Source organism: Peromyscus leucopus, chromosome 3 (assembly GCF_004664715.2).
Source record: "Peromyscus leucopus breed LL Stock chromosome 3, UCI_PerLeu_2.1, whole genome shotgun sequence".
NCBI classification, from domain to species: domain Eukaryota; kingdom Metazoa; phylum Chordata; class Mammalia; order Rodentia; family Cricetidae; genus Peromyscus; species Peromyscus leucopus.
In genome coordinates this window covers 118,375,729-118,394,106 of record NC_051065.1, presented here as the reverse complement: position 1 = coordinate 118,394,106, position 18,378 = coordinate 118,375,729, and the positions used below count along the sequence as shown (strand labels likewise).

Sequence of the window (18,378 nt, the reverse complement as noted above, 5' to 3'; positions counted from 1 at the left end):
CCAGGTGTGAAGTTCCCTTAATAATCAATTAAAGGAATATTGACCTATCTGCTAAGTAATATTAAAAATCTATAGTTTTCAATGATGGGTTAAAACATCATTAATAATCATTGTATTTCACTTACCAAGTCACCATCAAGTACATATAAGTTCTGAAGTTGTCAGGTGGTCTGCACTTGGAGATAACATGGAGTATTCCACACACTAACATAAACTTGAAGAGATAAATGCATACAAATAGGAAGAGCACACACCTATTGATTTTGTGTGACATTGAAACATGGCTCTGTTGTCTATGTAGTATACTCTTAAGGAACACATGATCAAGTTACAAAACAGTCAGCACAAACAGTTTTGTAATGTTTTAAGTTTGTGGGTTTGTATTGAGCTGCATTCATTGCTACCCTGTGCTGCAAGCAGCCTGCACACTGCAGGTTGAACACCCTTCCCTGGAAAATAATCAGCATGTTTCCAAATAGTCTCTGATATTATGCACTGTTTGATACATATATTGAAAAATAATCTATGAAGTTCAACTTTGCTGAATTTTGACTAATTTTACTTAGGATTTTCTGGACATTTCTATACAATTCTTTTCATCATAGTAAACCAACCACTGTGTTCCCTAAGGGAGTCAAACTGATAGAAGATAGGGTCCCTTTGATATATGTAAATCTTCCCTACAGAATTTCTTTTGCAATTTTGGCATCTCTGGAAATAATTACATCTTGATAAGAAATCTTAGGATATGTGACTAGCACCTTAATTTGAATTATGATTATTAAATATTACATATTATGAGGAAATTAAAGTTAGGAACTACAATCTTATTATGTGAATACACTGACTTATGGTTTCACTGAAAGCCAAGCACTTAGAAGTCTAATTGTACATAATTTTAACTATCTTTTGACAGCCATTATTTCTCTACCAAAGTGTGAAATCCAATTACTTGCCACAAAATAAACCCTCTCATATAACCCAAACTGAACTCAAGCAGCAGAACATGGCTCTCATCCCTATTATTCCCATGATCCTTCATTCTACCTTTTTACTGAGACTGGTAGGACAGGCCTATACTCTCAGCTGTTTCAGCAGCTGAGGCAGGAGGATTGCAATGCAAATTCCAGACCAGTCTGTGAGATGTATGAAGATCTTGTCTCTAAACAAACAAACAAACAATGGATGTGATTGAGGGGCGCAGTTCGCACTGAGCACATGTGAGGCCCCACATTCTACTCCTAGAGCTAGAAAACTGTCACAGCAAAAGCAAAAACAAAAGACAATTGTACCCTAAAGCTAACCATAATCTGGACCTCTCATGTGATGCTATATCTTGTATCTAAGATTTATGTGTCTTAGATTCAACCATATCAATCTATATGTATTGTTCATTTATTTATGGCCCGATAGTATTTCCTTAAGTAAGTCATTTACAACCCATTTTAACTAAGGTGGATGCAAGGTTTCTTTTTTTTTCTTTTCCTTTAGTGGATACACACATGCATTTCTGGGGTGTAGCATAAGGAATGGAATTAATGGGAAAAGGGTTGTACATATAACCCTGCCTTAGTTGGTATTTGAAGTAATTCAAAGAGTAGCTGTGTAGATTTCTTGTCCCAACAGCAATAGCTCCAATCTTATATATGCAGCAGGTATTGAAAGTGTCTCATCTGTATTTGTCTGTACATGTTGTGTGCCATGTGGTTTTATTTCACCTGTACTGTACATTCTAATTCCTAAACATAGCTTGTTGCACATGTGCATGTCTTGTGACTCAGGCTTGAGTATATGTCCCAGAAATGGTGTTAGATGGGACTCTTTTGTTAGGTGACTCTAAAGTAAGTATTATATGTGGTTTTATTAAGGAGAATCTCACTTACTTCTAGAGATCTGTTAAATAGCAACACATAGGCTGAAGACAAAGCATTAGAAAAGGAACAGTACAAGCAGATTTTACTGAAATAGATGAAAATAAGATGAAGGTCCCTTTTAACTTTTGCAAATTTTTATTTGCCAATTATAAACTTCTTCACTTGTTTTGTGTTGGTCATGATAAAAACAGTCAATGACTCCCATTGTCTCCACAGCTTAGCTGCATCTTTTGTTCTATTCTGTAGCACAAGATGATTAATAGTTTTAGGGACTGGAGGGATGGCTCAGGAGTTAAAAGAACTTGCTGATCTTGCAAAGGACCCTAATTTAGTTTTCAGCACCCACATAGCAGCTCACAACTACATGTAACTCCAGCTCCAGCTCCAGCACACTTTTCTGGGCTGCACAGACAATATGCATGGTGCACATACATACATGAATGTATAAGGTATTCATATACACATCAAATAAAAATAAAAGAATTTTTTAAAAACATTTTTTAAAAATTTTTTTGATCTGATTTTTTTTTTTTTTTTTGGTTATATATCCTCTGCAGATGAATCTGACTGTATTTCTTTGGGGAAATATTTTTGGTGTTCAATTTTGTTTTATGCTTAAGATTAGCTATTTCTCTTTCTTTAGTCTTCAGTGCCAAAAGTCAGCTGAAGCCCAAGTTCCCTGCACCAGTCTCTTCCTTACTCATTGTAGAGCCAAAAACAGCCACAGCATCTAAAAGGTAGATCCAGATGACAAAGCAGATAGGTAAAGTCCAGCTAAATTCTCTCTAGCCCAACTGTTTCAAAATTAGAAAGTAGAGACAGAAAAGAATCAAGGCCTCACCCAGCGCCTTTGTGGCATTTACCACCAAGTCACAAGGCTTCACAGAAAAGAGGAGATTTCTATGGAAATGATAATCACCCTCCTGCGAGTATGCGGGGCTCATAAAACCAGAAGAGTTTGGAAAGGTCAGCAAGCAGGGAGAGTTATCTCCTGGGGAAAGATTTCTAAATAACCCTGAGGAAAAAAAGAGGGAGGGAGGGAAAAAAAATAAAAGCTCACCTCGAGGAAAGTAGAAATGTGCAAACTGAACAGTTTCTGGATTATCATTTAATTATCACCATCAATCACCTAGCAGCCACTTCTCCCAGTATCCCAGAAATCCCATCTAAAGCCATATGATCCAACCAGTGGAGAATACACAGCCCATTAGCAACCCTAAAGATGGGGAGCAATGTGGAAGATATTAGCCTGAACAGGAGTTTAAGGAACTACCTAAAATTAGAACAGTCCAGTCCCTCTTGCCACAAATTCTAGGCACATGCGAGAGCAAAACTCCTTTTAATTACCAAGATAAGCAGTGTCTCTCTTCTCCCAGGTTGGATGTGAAGTGGTGATCGTTTCCGAAGGGCTCCTCTTTCCAGATGCTCTTATTTCAGTCTCTATTTTCACTGATATGGGGAACTGACCTTCGGTTAGTCATTTTAAGAATGTGAATTTATGGTCTCTTTAAATGAGGACCTTTTTAAGTTGAACATTTAGATACACATTTGTTCCATTAATTAGTATCAGGGGATGCCAACAAATGTCTTCTGCATAACTGTTATTTATGAGATTTAAAGTGTTTTAATTTCTTTTTTTTTTTTTTTTTTTTTGGAGGGGGTTCCTATTTCCTTGCTCTAAATTCTGTAGCTTTTTTAGGAGTTAGATGACTTTAGTCTTTTAAGCTCCAGTGTGTTGAGAAAAGAGAAAAATGTTTCAGCGGTGGTAATCCCCCCTGCCATGCTGTATTTATCTCCCACTAGGTACCCAAATGCTTCCTCCTCTTCTCAGGCAGATAATTGCAGTGGGGTTGCAACCAGAGAGAACTGAGCTGGTGCTAAGCAGTGGATATAAAAAGAAGTGTTGCCTGGTGGAAGTAAATAGAATCTGAGACTGTAATCTCTGCCCTCATTTCTTTTTGAAGCCATAAATCCCCAGAGAAATGCTTTATATGCATACAGAAATGTGTCTGCCGTCATGCATGGTTTTGAACTTGTCTTAGTTTCCAGGCATTCTACGATTTCAGTCTCCTGACTGCTTACCACATTGTTTTCTCTTAACACGGATGGCCTGGCCTTCAAGATCCTTTGTGTTTTTAAATATAATAATGTTTCATTACGTGATTCCCCAACAGAGTTCGTCTGGCGATTTAATGATCAGAAACATCCAACTGAAACACAGTGGGAAATATGTGTGTATGGTGCAGACAGGGGTGGACAGCGTTTCGTCTGCAGCTGAGCTCATAGTGAGAGGTAAGCAGTAGTACCTCCTATGTTGCCTAACTCAAGGCTTTCTATGAGCATTACTCTCTAGAGGAAAGCCATGGTGAGACACTATGCAAAAATGCAAGCCATACTATGGAGGTTATCCCTGACACCTATAAACCAGAAGATATTACAATAAGAATGTGTTAATTCAAAGAAATGAAAACCTCAACTCTGTGCTTCAAATAATTCTTGCTGTAATTGGCATTCCACAGTTACTGCCAAGCCAATGTATTTTTGAGCATGTCGTTAATTCAGCAAATGTATTTAATAGGAAAGAGAATGTGATGCATGTGTGCCTTCCCCAAAAAGAACAGGCATTATCTAGAGCGATGGGAAAATTCAGCAACCTGGGTTACCATCTAGGGTACTGATTCACTGCTAGGCTTAAAAAGCAAATGTCCAAAGCATATCACAGAATAAAACACATCAAGGTAGCAAGCCAAGTTGTGTTTCACAGAAGGGCATTCCACCCAAAGCAGAGGACAGTGAATCTGGAAAGATGTAGAAGATGCTGAATTTAGAAAGGTACTGGGATACTACTGAATAGAGTCTCAGTAAGCAGGTGCCACCTGTAGTCACATAGTGTTATGAATCACTACTTCCTATCCAGATCTCAAAGCTCACAATGGGACTGTGGTAAAAGTGGTAGTTTTACTGCTAGTTAAATGGCCTCTTTCCTTAAGTGCTTTTGAAAGTGGTATCAGTTGGAGGTATTAGAGTGGTGATGTGAGCCTCTTGACTTTGGTAGCGGAGGGTGACAGTTATGGGATGCTCTTTGCATTTTTGCCTCCTTTAGGTTCACCTGGACCACCAGAAAATGTGAAGGTAGATGAAATTACAGACACAACAGCCCAGCTCTCTTGGACAGAAGGTACAGACAGCCACAGCCCAGTTCTATCCTATGCAGTCCAGGCTAGGACACCCTTTTCCGTGGGATGGCAAACTGTCACAACAGGTAAAGTTGATGGGAGAAGCAGAGGGAAGCTACAGAGAGAAATGCATAACAATTGAGCACTGGCACAGGCAGGCTCTTACCTTTTGAAATGTTCTTTGTAGTACCGGAAGTCATTGATGGCAAGACACGTACAGCTACTGTGGTGGAGTTAAACCCATGGGTGGAATATGAATTTCGAGTAGTAGCCAGTAACAAAATCGGAGGCGGAGAACCCAGTTTACCCTCAGAAAAAGTAAGGACTGAAGAGGCAGGTTAGTGCTTTTGTTTTCTGAGTAATGGGTTAATAGATTTACCTGGGTATATATTTCCATTAGCTTTGGTCTCCCAGACACCAAGAGATCTGTCTCAATAACCCATTGTTACAATGATATGACCTTTCTAATGGTAGACTTTGCCATATAGCATTTATCAAAAGAACCATGTCAGTGATCCTGATGTAGTGTGACATTTCAAGAGTTCAGTCAGTCATAGCCAATCATTAGTGTGTGTTGAGTGAATATGTTTTTGTCACTTAAGGTTATAATTACTATCTGACATAGTTCCCTGTTAGCAGGGGAAACATTATTTTCATTTATAAGAAGCACTGACAAATTGGCCTGATAATACCACTGGGAGCTATGCTGCTGAGAAAACTCATTCTCACACCACACCAGCAAATGCATGTAGTCAACTGATGAGTGTACATTATGGCTCCATAAGTGTTGGATTAAGAAAGCATCATTTTAAGAATTTATATGAGGTAACGATTAGCGTGTATCACAAAGCTACTTTCACGATTCGAAAATTATGTTTTCATTAAAACTCAAAGGTAGCAGGTAAACCTGCCATTCCTTTAGAGAAGCACTCATGGGGAGATCAAGACTTCCCTTTCCAGTATCAATAATATTAATTAGAGTGAGACATGAGATACAGCCAATGTATCACTTCAAGCACTAAGCCAAAGGGGTATGGAATATGTTTGCACATTTTGAATAATGCCCTTTTCCTCAGGACAATACACCTAATGTTTGGTCCAGGTATTGTGGAACATGTATTTTGGTGCTCTTCTTCATTTGTTCACAAAATGTGGGTTTAGGGTCCATCTGTTGTGCATCCAGCAAATACAGCAGAGCTCATTACAAAGGCACTCTAATGAATTTATGTTCTAGTTTTATCTTAGGATTCACAAACCAAAATGTTCTCAGTGTGTGCGAGAAAGCTGATATCTGTAGGAGTTTTATCAAGAACACTTCCTAGCAGGACCCCACAGTTCCCATCTGTGTCACTCTTACCAATGTGAGAATTCCTTCTCAGTCTGAAAGAGTCCATGCTAAATCGATTCCCTGACAATCCTTGGAAATCACTTCTCCTCATTTTTCTGTTACCTTAGTGGTGAAGTAGCTTTCACTTGGGTTGTATTTTTTTCTTACTGTTTCAGAAACTTCTGAATCATTTATGATTTCATGTAAATAAAATAATTTGATAATTTTACCAAAATGTTTCACAAAAGCATGTGAAAAGTTTGATGATCTTACTAATGAGATATATAAATATACACATGCATCTATATAATGTTTTATAGTGTGTCAATGATCAAACTCTTAATGATATCTCAAATGAGTCTCCTTTCAAATATTACTGTATAAAAGTAGGGTTTTGTCTCTGTGTCTCTGACCCACACAGCTCCAGAAGTGGCACCTTCTGAGGTCAGCGGAGGAGGTGGAAGTCGATCTGAACTAGTAATAACCTGGGATGTAAGTGTTTGGGCAACATCTTTCCCATCATGGTACTACTTTTCATTCAAGTATCTCAACTTCCTGCATTGTACTGATATTGATGGTGATGATGGTGGTGGTGGTGCTGGTGCTGATGCTGGTGGTGCTGGTGGTGCTGGTGGTCATGGTCGTCATGGTTGTCATGGTGGTGGTGATGGTGCTTTTGCTAGTGCTAGTAATGTATAGATGCTGATGACACTGATGCTGCTATTGGTGCTGGTATTGCTAAGTGATGCTGATGGTGACAAGACAAGCATTATTGCTAATTTTTGTGTTCTTGTGCTGGGGGTAGTACTAGTGTTTACACAGGGAGGTAGTATGGAGCTGCTGCTGATGTCACTGATAGGATTACTATTGCTGCTGTTGATGACACTAATGGTGCTAGTGTTTGGGGTATTGTTGGGTCCGGTGCTAGTAGCAGTACAAGGATATGGTGCTGCCACTTATGCTGGGAATGGTGCTGATGGTTCTGGTTGTGATGATCATTCATAGCGTCTGTGCCAGTGATAGTGTTCATGTTGACACTAGTGCTCCTGTTGATTTTAGTGATTCAGGCGATACTGGTGCTGATCTTGATAGTGATGGCACTGTTGGTGGCATTGGTGCTGGTAATGTCCATAGCACTGGTTGTACTGGTGGTAGCAGTGGTGATAGTGTTGATGGTGCTGGTAGTGGCAGTAATAGTACCGCTGATGGTCTTAGTGGCGATGCTGATAATTATGCAAAGTATTAGTGATGATGCTTCTAGTACTTCTGGGATCAGAGCTGGTCACATTGATTCTGTCACTGGTAATACTGACAGCATTGGTAGTTCTGTGCTGCTAGTGGTGCTCGTGGCATTGGTGCTGTAACAGTAGTTACATGGCAGTACTGGTGGTCATATAGTGCTGGAAATATCAGTCCTGAGAGTGGCCGTGCTCATAAAATCAGTGGTTCCACTAATGGTGGTGGTGTAGCAATGATGCTGCGGCTTATCCAAATGATGCTGTTTCCAGAAATAGTGCTCTCGGTGGGTGGTGATACTGGTATTGATTCTAGTGGTACACATCTTGGTGATGGTACTTGTGGAACTAGTGGTGCCTCTAGTGGCCTAAGTCACAGTGCTTCTGGTGTTGGTTCTATTGATGGGTATAAGTGGTAGTCGGCCTGGTGCTGATACTATCAATGTTGGAGGAGCTATGGATGTTGCCTATGATGGGATTGGTAATGGTGCTCACAGTGTTGCTGGCGGCACTGTTTTTTTGGTGATATTGGTGGTACTGGTATAACTAGTATTGTTGCCTGTAGTACTAGTGGTTCTGCTGGAACTATCAGTACTGATTCTGGTAGATTTGGTGGTGTTGGTGCTGTCAAGAGTAGTGCTGGTGCTGGTGTCTCTGTAGAGCTAGCAGCATTGGTGATAGTAGAATGTCTAGGAATATGGATGCGGATCATTCAGAGTGCTCTTACGAGTGCTTTTAAGAATAGATGCTGCTGATTCTTGGAATTTCCAGCACTGATGGCAGTGTTGGTGCTGATGTTGGTGGAACTCCCTCAGGGAGTTGTGCTGCTAATTTTGGTGTTGTTAATTCTGATTGGAGTGATGCTTATACCTCAGATAGTCCTGGAGCTGGTCCATGGGGCTACAGCTAGTCATGGTGGTGCTGGTCATAGTGGCATTGATGCTGTGGTACCGTTGTTCACCCAGCTGCATTCTGTGCTAATCACTCCTCCTCTCATTTACACTTACTATTTTTGTTCCATACTTACAACGTGGTATCAGTGAAAATAGCAAGGCAAGGAGACCATAAATAGTTTGATCAAAATCACTTGGTTCTTGAATGCAGAACTGAGAATCAGGCACTAACAGGTGACTCTTGTTCACTTGTAATTTTCTATGCAGCTCTGTGTGTCCTATTGATATCACACAGAACATCGTGTGCTTGGGTGTCTAGCTTCTTCCTGGCTATTCTCTTAGCCTTAGCTTCATGTCACAATTAGGAAATACTATAACAATGAATTTAACATTTAAAAGACACTAGAACTAAATTCTCTATGTAAATTTGCAGATAGTGATTAACAAGTAAAATATCATTTTCCTGTGATGGATATAAGCAGAATCTTTTATGTAAATCACATGTAGCTTTGAATTAGTGTGTTGTACTCACTTCCTCTTTCTCTCTAGTGTTTTTGTTCTGAGTCATAATATCCAGGTATGACCTTTTCTGTAAAATTAGCATTTAGGGATTTGATCATTTTTATTTGTCTTAAAAAAACAGGTGTTTTTGAATGAAAGTTTGTTATTAGAAACTCAGACTTGGACCATGTGATATTCTGATATCTAAATAATCAAAGAAAATGCAACTTCATTATCTAGATGCCTGTGAATGAGTGACGTGACTTTGGCTGTCGAAAAGCAGCTCATGGGTGCTTTTCTCATTTTCAAAATACATCTGCTTCCATATAGATCATCGTTTAATGACTTTCAATTCCACAAATGATTTCTCTATCATTTTTGCCTGGACCTTATAAGTTAGGATGACTTAATATGTCTTTTCTTTGTAGCCAGTCCCTGAAGAACTACAGAATGGTGAAGGTTTTGGGTACGTGGTTGCTTTCCGCCCACTTGGGGTTACCACCTGGATCCAGACAGTGGTGACATCCCCAGATAACCCAAGATACATCTTTAGGAATGAAAGCATTGTGCCTTTTTCACCATATGAAGTTAAAGTGGGTGTTTACAATAACAAAGGTGAAGGTCCCTTTAGCCCAGTGACAACAGTATTCTCTGCAGAGGAAGGTATGGAAAATACAAAGGCTTTAGTTCCAATCTAATCAATGCATTGCTTTAAAATAAAATGTCTTGAAAGTTCTTTGTGACTTCAGAGATGTATTTTTTTTCAAAACAGCAGTCATCAGAGCTGTTGTTAGATTACCAGTGCAGATAATAATGATCAACTGTACCTGACTCTGAATGTTAAGACTCACTGAATAGTAACAGAGTGTAATGATCAATTACAACTGTTCATGAGGCACTCCCATCCTGAGTTTCATATTGTGAACCATGGACTACTGTCATCTCCTAAAGTTCATTTTTCTTCTTGGTGTAAAAATTAAGCAATCCTTCAAACTACCCTGACCCAGTGCTGTAAACACTATTTCCTATGGCCTCAGCAAAGGACAGAAGCGTGATGGATAATGAGAACCAGGAGTTTGACATTTAAGAGATGTAGAGTGTCTATCTTTGAAGGATGACCCCAATTGTTGTAGACACTTGCATACTTCACCGAGAACCTGCTCAGTCATTCTGACTTTCTTGTACACCTCCTCAAGAAATCAAAATATAATGTTTTCTTTCAAGCCCTCTTGAGAAAATGCAATGGAATTAGGAGAATCAAGCAAAATTGCCACCTGAGGTATTGACAACTGAATGCTAACCCTATTACCACATTCTATCCCATACCATGTTATATGGAGCACTCAACATCTGCCAGGCACTGCCATTTTGAATTTTCAAATAAAGGTTGAAACATAGGTTCAATTATTACTCTCCATTTAGACGTGAGAAAATGGGAAATTGATGAAAGATGTGAAAGAATTTGCTAAAATATACTTAGTAAATGGAAAAACCAATTTCACCCAGGGAACTTTGGCCTTAAATATTCTGAACTTATGAACAATGATAGCATATTGTTTCCCCTACATCTCAGACTGGGTAATAAATTATGAAACATGGTTCAAAGTTGGTGATTCCAATGGTAATAAGTATAGTCAGCTCTATTAAGACTCCCACCTCTAGTCTTATATTTTCATTTTCCATTAATGGGTAAGAATAAAAATTGTTGTAAAAATCTTTTCTAAAGAGTGATCTTACTGTTTATAGCCAGACCCATTTTCCAGAAACTATCAGTACTTATGGCAGACCAGGGCTTAGGCAGTGATGAACCAAAGAGTCTTTAGATACTGCCTACCCATGCACCTAACACCTGAGTGTTGTTGGTGGAAGGAAGAGACATCCAGACCTTTCTACATAGTCTTGTATTGCTCACTTCCTCTATGCTGTTGCTGTTCTTGACCCACTTGCAGTGACATATATACTAGAAATAGGTTGCTTTGACTCAGTGAGTCAAATTAAAATCTGCTCAGTGAACCTCATAAAGAACCACAATCCAAGGGTCTCAGAAAATCTGCTGATGCTCTAGACTGCAGTGCTGAATTGATTGGTTCTAAGTTTTGCTGGCATCTCTGCCCCAACCCTGAAAGTCTTTAGATAGAAAAATCACTGTGCCCATCCTTAAACCCTGATTCTATTTCAGCCTCATGTAGTCAGGGCCTAGGATCAGAACCATTTAATGCAGAAATGGATGTTGAAGAGGAGAAATGTCCGCTGAGAACCAGTATGCTGAGAAAAGCAAACCTCTGTGAACCCCATAAAACCCAGGAATAAGTGCTACAAAGAGGATTTCCTGGTGATAAAATGGACATGTCTACTCTCTCCTTTGATAGAATTTGCAATCTATCACAGTTAAATCTCTGTTCCCTAGAAACTGCGCTCATTCAGTACTTATGAGCCAATTACCTTGACTTGACTTTGGTCTTTGCTTGACATGATGTCAGTAACATTTACAGGTAAACAGCTGGTGTGGGATGAAGGAAAGGAAAACAAAGACAGGATGGAAAGAACAAAAGGATAGATTGAAAAAAGGAAGACACTAAGAAATAAGTCCAAAGAGTGAAATAGAGGTTGTTATGGCAATTAGGCAATGAAAACCTAGTGACTATGAAGTCACCTTTTCCTAAGCAGAAGAGTAGGATCTATATTTTCAGGACATGGTAAATGGTTTCAAATACTTTTATTATAAGCTCTTCAACTGATCAATATTTTTATTATTATTATTTAAAGATTTCAGCCCAGTTTGATGGTACATTCGTATAATTGCAGTCCCCTAACACCAAGGTAGGATGATTTTTGTGAGTTCTAGGCCTGCCTAGACCACATGAAAAGTGCGAGACCAGCTAGGTCTACATGACAATACCATGTCTCAAAAACTGAAACTGAAAATTTTTAAATTTAGAATTTCAGATGATTTGTCAATTTAATGCCCAGCATCATCACTGTATTCCAATTTCTGTTTCTGAACAGAGCCTACAGTAGCCCCATCCCACATCTCTGCCCATAGCCTGTCTTCCTCAGAAATTGAAGTTTCATGGAACACAATTCCCTGGAAGTTGAGCAATGGACATTTACTTGGCTATGAGGTAATTGCTTTAGAATTAATGTGTGTTTGCATGTTGCTACAATGTTTTATTTTAAATTCTTCTTAACATCAGCATTTTAGACAAATAGCATCTTCAGCTGAAATTTTCTTACTGGTAGGCACATTGCCCCATCTGAGTATTTTTACTCAGCCAGGTAGATGGAAATAACCATTTGGGTGGAGAAGGCTCATACAATAAATATGGAGGAAAGTCGTAGAATCTAAATCTTCTATGTGGCTTCTCTAAAATAACAAGAATGAGATTGAACTATAGTACTTAGTGTATATAATTGTTATGTTACCAGGAAAACACATTCCCCAGGTTTTTGGTCTATTCTCTTGGTGTTCTTGTTACATTGTGAGATTTTCTTCTAGTCTCTCATACACATAGCAGCCTGTAACATAACTCTCACTTGCAGTGATCTCTGTATTTGGTGAAATAAGAAAAATATTTAAAGAGAGGATATTGTAAGACTGAATAAAATGAAAGTCAAAATAAGTCAGCAAGAGAAACAAATCAGTTTGAGTGGAATAGAACATGCCATTTTGATAGGATCTACAAGGGTAGGAAAGCTTATCCAGGAAATTAAAGGAAAAGTAAATAAACTTGGAAGAAGTATAACATTTCCCACTGAGCATGAATGGTGTAGACATCGCTAAAGAGGATCCACTGGAGAAGGGTGACTTCAGAGTGGTGTAGTAGAGTCATTTCACAAATGTGCTGAATGATAAAATGATCCAATGTTTAATAAAAAGCAATAGAACTAAGAACTAGAAAAATGAAAAAAACAATATTAAGATTTATTTAACAACAACATTGTTGGAATGATACTTATGATTTCTACTTTACCCACATCTGTCTTCTTAGGAACCTCACTGTCTTAGGGTTTCTATTACTGTGATGAAATTTCATGTCACAAAGCAACTTGTGGAGGAAAGGGTTTATTTCACCTTACAACTCTTGGGCCACACTCCATCACTGATGGAAGTCAGGACAGGAAGCAGGAACTGAAGCAGAAGCCATGGAAGAATGCCACTTACCAGCTTGCTTCTCATTGCTTGCTTAGCTTGCTTTTTTGTACAGTTCACTACTACCTACAGAAGGGATGACATCTCCCACAGTGTTCTGGGCCCTTCCATATCAATCATTAGTAAAGAAAATGACCTACAGACTTGCCTAAGGCAATCTGATGGAGACATTTTCTCAATTGAAGTTCCTCTTCTCTGACAACTGTAGCTTGTGTTAAGTTGACAACAACAGCAACAACAAAAAGTAGCACACTACTTCTATGGGCAACCAGGCGATTTGGCCAGACTTACATGGGCATGTTAGCTCCACACAGCCTTTTCCCCTTCTGCTTTTGAGTCCAACCACAGGTGTCGGTCCCAGGGTGGTCACTTGATCGTAGGCAACTGATCTATAAAAAGTCCATCACAAGCAGTAGGGTTCTTATTTGACATATTTAAGTAAGTAGGGTAGCCATCGAGGTGCTGTGTCAGATTCGCAGCTTACTTCTATTTTGTAAGCTAACACTCCAGGCATGCTGGGCAATGCTGGTAAGATGAGAGGGAGCAGATATATTCCTGTGTTGCCCTGGATGATAAAGCAAGCAAGAGCTTATAGAACTTCAGAAAGAACAAATAGAAGAGCCATTTGATAGCTACGTGAATCTCAAGTAGCCTTGAGATTTGTTGCCACTTTGCCCTTCTTCTCATTAAAGTCTCTTTGTATTTGAACAGCTCTGAGTGTCTCCATTCCTTGTAGCCAAACAAGGCTTGACTTAAATAAATATTAACCAGTGAATTAGAGAAAGGACAGGCACCAGAACAGTGATGCTTAAGATATAAGCTAAGGGCCAGTTCCCCAGAATTACCTGGGGCTATCAGTAAACATGAACTCTGTAACTTCTCCTTAAAACCACTGGATGAAAACATGTAGGTAAATGTACACATTTTAGTAAGTATTAGAAAGGTGACAGCTTTTGTGCTTAAACATAAGAAGAACAGGTTTCAATAGAAAAAGACCAAATCAGAAACAAGTGACACTCACTCATTTAAGGAAATGGAGGTGGAGGGTGAAGAGCGTGAAACACCATAAAAATACAGCAGGGACATGATCAGCCTCTGAAATGAGGCCAGAGTAGAAAGTAGGAATCCAGACACCTGATTCTTCGAGGTGGATGTAAGCAGTGGGCCATGATAGGGCAGCAGCAGCAGCTCCCAAAGGCTAGAGCACTGACTGTGACAATGACAATAAAGCTCTGTTGGCTGCAAGCAGGAGCATGGCCGGCCGCAAAGCAATGAAGGGAAAGCCAGTCCCTGCTGTGTGAGCAGTTTCATAAGCTGCATGCTTTCAGGGAGCTGGACAAGGTAACATGTGGAAGGTATTTGTCATAACATATGGCCCATGAAAATAAAAAGCCAGCTGGAAACCATGTCTAATGAGACTATTTAAGATGTTTATTTGCCAATTTTATTCCAGTAAATAGTCTCAAGCAGACACTGAGTCCTAAGCTTTCTTGCTTAAAGAGAGCTTGAGGAAACTCGGGAAGAGTTGAGTCACCTGGTCTGATACCTGATACCTACCTGATGCCTTCTAGAATTCTTTCCATAGGGTAAGAAACATCAGTAGATAGTTCTGTGTGTCTTGGAAGGTGCTGAGAAGGAAAATATGGAAAATTTTGGATCTTGGTGGGAAACATTTTTGAAACTCCCTAGCAGTGCCCAGCCAGATTTATGGCAAGACCACAGAAAGGAGCAGCTGTGCTCTGCCATGCAGCAGTGATTTCCCATTCACCTAGAATAGCCAGGCACGGGTACACCTAAAGGGCTAAAATCAAATGTCATAAAAAGTTACCTGTCCCAGCTTTGGAAAATGACCCAGGGAGTGACTGTAATTGACGTTCCCATAAGATGAGCAGGACAAAGGATTCAGTTTTCAGTCAAAACTAGTCAAGGAAGATCAATGTACATATTTGACAATCTTTGGTGAGGAAATAGAAATGCATGCCAACCTTGAATGCTTTTGCCCTTACAAACAAAATGCAGGATCATAAGTCCCAACATGGCTGTACCTTGTGATACACTTAAATGAAATAAATGAGGACATCATTCTGGACTTGTGGCTTATAAAACATCTTGAGAGTGTTGGCTCTTGGGAATTGTTAGCACGTGATATTTACATGTTATGGATATGTGTGTACACATGATTGTAGAGGCCTAAAGTTGATGTTGAGTGTCTTCCTCTATTTCTTTCCACCTTCTATTTTTGAGACAGGATCTCTCACTGAACCTGGAGTTCATTAGTTCAGAAAGACGAGCTGACCAGTAAGCCCCAGGTATCCACTTGTTTATGCACCCCTAACATGGGGTTTTAATCCTACAATAAGTATGATTAAAGAAATAACAGACACCAGAGCTGCACCAACTTTTTGCATTTAAATTCTGGGGATTGAACTAAGTAGGACACATGAGTTCTGAAATGACTGTGCCATATCCCCAGCCCTGACTTTTTAAATGTATAAATTTAGCTGCTGAAGAGTTATTCAGAAAAGGTCATTTTATTGAAAATAGATTTCATGTAGGAAAAAGCATGTGAGCATGTGATTGATAGAAAATTAAAGAATCCTAGCATCTCATAGAGGTTACACTGTTTTCATGCAATCAGATTTTCCTGGGTGAGAAGATAGGCCCCATATGGAATAGAGAACTTCACTTAATTGTTTGTTCCTGTTTCCCAGGTCCTCAGGGTAGTATGAAAAAAAGATGACTAAATTAATACAGTTTGGACTTTGCTGTTTGGGGAGTGAGCTCCAGCATATTCATAAAGCTTTCAAAGGTTCACTTAAAATAGAGATAATACTAGCCAATAACTCAGAGCCTTATTTTAGAATTAAGTGAAAGAAAGCATCTTGCCCGTCCATAATAAATGGGGAAGTGTTTAGTCTTACTGTGACTTGATATGCCATGTTTTTTTGATACTCATGAGAAACCTGCCCTTTCCTGAACTGAAATGAGTGGGAGAGGGTTTGAGAGGTTGGAACAGAAAGGGTTGGGGAGAGGGACTGGGAAGAGAGAAGGAAGGGAAAACTGCAGCTGGGATGTAAAATAAATAAATAAATTTATTTGTTAAAAACAGCAGCATTTGTCAGAACTGCCCAAGGAGACTTCCAGCTTCCACTTTCTGTTTTGAATGTTGGACTTTGGATTCAAATTTCACTGAAAAAAAATAATTAAAAAGAAGGAAAGAAAATTCAGGGAATAAAATAAGTCTACTGTGCATCAAATATGTGACCCCAGAGCTGTTGTTCCTGTTACTGGTAGGGCAGGGGGCAAGGGATTGCAAGAACAGTGATAATTCAACTTTCTATATAAACTTTTGGGTTAGGAAGTGTTTGCATTTTTCCTGTTTGTGCAAAAAATAACAAACAGGATCTTCAAATGTAGCACATACAGTGTATGCAAAAGAAGCCATGATTGAAAATGTACTCTACAAGTGTGTGGTATGCACAAAGAAAAAGAAAATGAACTAAGAGATTCATGAACTGGTGGGGAAAATGTTAAGAATTCATTTATGTAATTTTAGACTGATAAAAATATACCTTTTCTTAGTTTCAGCAATTATTTCAAAACTAACCTGGAAGGATAAATGACTTAGCCGAGTAATTAATTATCAGTCATGTGGCTGAGTTTGTGGGTTGCAGTTTCTCAAGTTTGTCTTTGAACTTGTTAATAGCTCCCTCCTCTCTCTCATCTCAGTGAGGGCTGATCACAGCCCATGTGGCAAGCTGAGCACATGTCGTCATTAGCATCAAGACTAATTTTCTTTCTGATTTGACCAAGCGTTAGTTGAGAAGCTCATTTCCCTGGGCTCCAATTTATTTCATCTGCTAAGCAGTTACACTTGGGCTGTCTTTCCTGGTGCCCTTTAGAATATGAACAAGAGAGGCAGACATGATAAAGAAGAGGCAGAAGCCTGTAGGGGTATGGAGATTGGATACCTGAGGAAGAGAACACACAGTTATTACATGGTGTATACTAATAATTTCCTCCTCCTCCTTCTCCTCCTCCTCCTCCTCTTCCCTCTGCCTCTGCCTCTGCTACTACCACTTCTGCTTCTTCGAAAAAAGATACTTTGACAATATCATACACATATATAATACATGATGATTACTCTCATCTCCTACCCTCTTTTATCTCCCTCCCATCCCTATGAACCCCATCCTCCTCCCTACAAATCCCTTTTCCACATCATGTCTTCTTTCTTTGGTGAACTACTGAGTTTAACCAGGGCCATCTGTGTGAGCATAGGTATGAACTATTCATTGCAGCCTGGAGGGCTAACCATGAGGACTACCCATCCCTCCAGGTAACAGTTAAGGGAGGGGTAAGGGACACATGTGCTCCCCCATCTATGACTGACTGTTGATGGCAAGCCTAGTCTTGTGAAAGCCTATTACAGATAACTGCAGCCACTGTCAGTCCTTGGTTACAATGGCCATATTGAGAGCTAAGCACTCTACACTCACATATTCTTAGCACCTTGAGCAACCATGAGTCTCTGAATTCACCATGATCCACTGCAAAGAACAATTTCTCTGATCAAGGCTGAGAGTAGTATTTTTCTGTATGTGTATGAGTATAAGACAATTTAGGAGAGCATGGGTAGCCTCATTCAAGGGCCACTTGAATTGACTCTCTGGAACCTACTGGTAAAGGGGTGGTACATCTACTATCAAGATAGCTAACTGCCTTCTTATCATATTTGATTCCTGCTCCACAGGAGGGAATTCACATTAGGTACTGTAAACCTAGTCAAAGTCCCATGACAGGGAGGTCAAGGGCTTTAGTGAGGAAACTATTGTTACCGCTTTACTAAACAGACATGGTATACCTTTCAAACTCCCTTCTAAATAAATGGAATATTTATACCCAGAGAATAATGGGTGGCTAGTAGTGACTGCAGAGACTCAATCTTGATCAAAGTATAGAGATAAATAATTGTCTAATGCCTGGCTATAAATGGGGCATGTCTATCATCCCTCCAAAGCTGAGAGAACACCACAGAACAAAGGACAGAAAGAATGCAAATGCTGGAGTGAAGTAGGAATCAATATGGAATGCTGACTTTAAAGCATGGCATAGGTTGGGTATTCTTGAACTTGCAGCAGCTTTAGTTATCTGTGCAAGATCTTCGAAAGTTTAGACCAGTCATCACACTGTCATGGAAGGGAGAAGGCTCATGCTTTATG

At 39.5% G+C, this 18,378-nt stretch overlaps 1 protein-coding gene across 1 annotated transcript in view; it reads left to right on the top strand.

Moving 5' to 3' along the window:
- Cntn3 (contactin 3) overlaps window positions 1–18,378 on the top strand; it is a 296,912-nt gene that overhangs the window by 254,293 nt on the left and 24,241 nt on the right. The window contains exons 14-19 of the mRNA XM_028872712.2: window positions 4,049–4,166; window positions 4,978–5,136; window positions 5,238–5,387; window positions 6,799–6,869; window positions 9,435–9,669; window positions 12,013–12,128. Coding sequence (XP_028728545.1) covers window positions 4,049–4,166; window positions 4,978–5,136; window positions 5,238–5,387; window positions 6,799–6,869; window positions 9,435–9,669; window positions 12,013–12,128 — 849 coding nt within the window. The remainder of the gene's footprint in view (window positions 1–4,048; window positions 4,167–4,977; window positions 5,137–5,237; window positions 5,388–6,798; window positions 6,870–9,434; window positions 9,670–12,012; window positions 12,129–18,378) is intronic.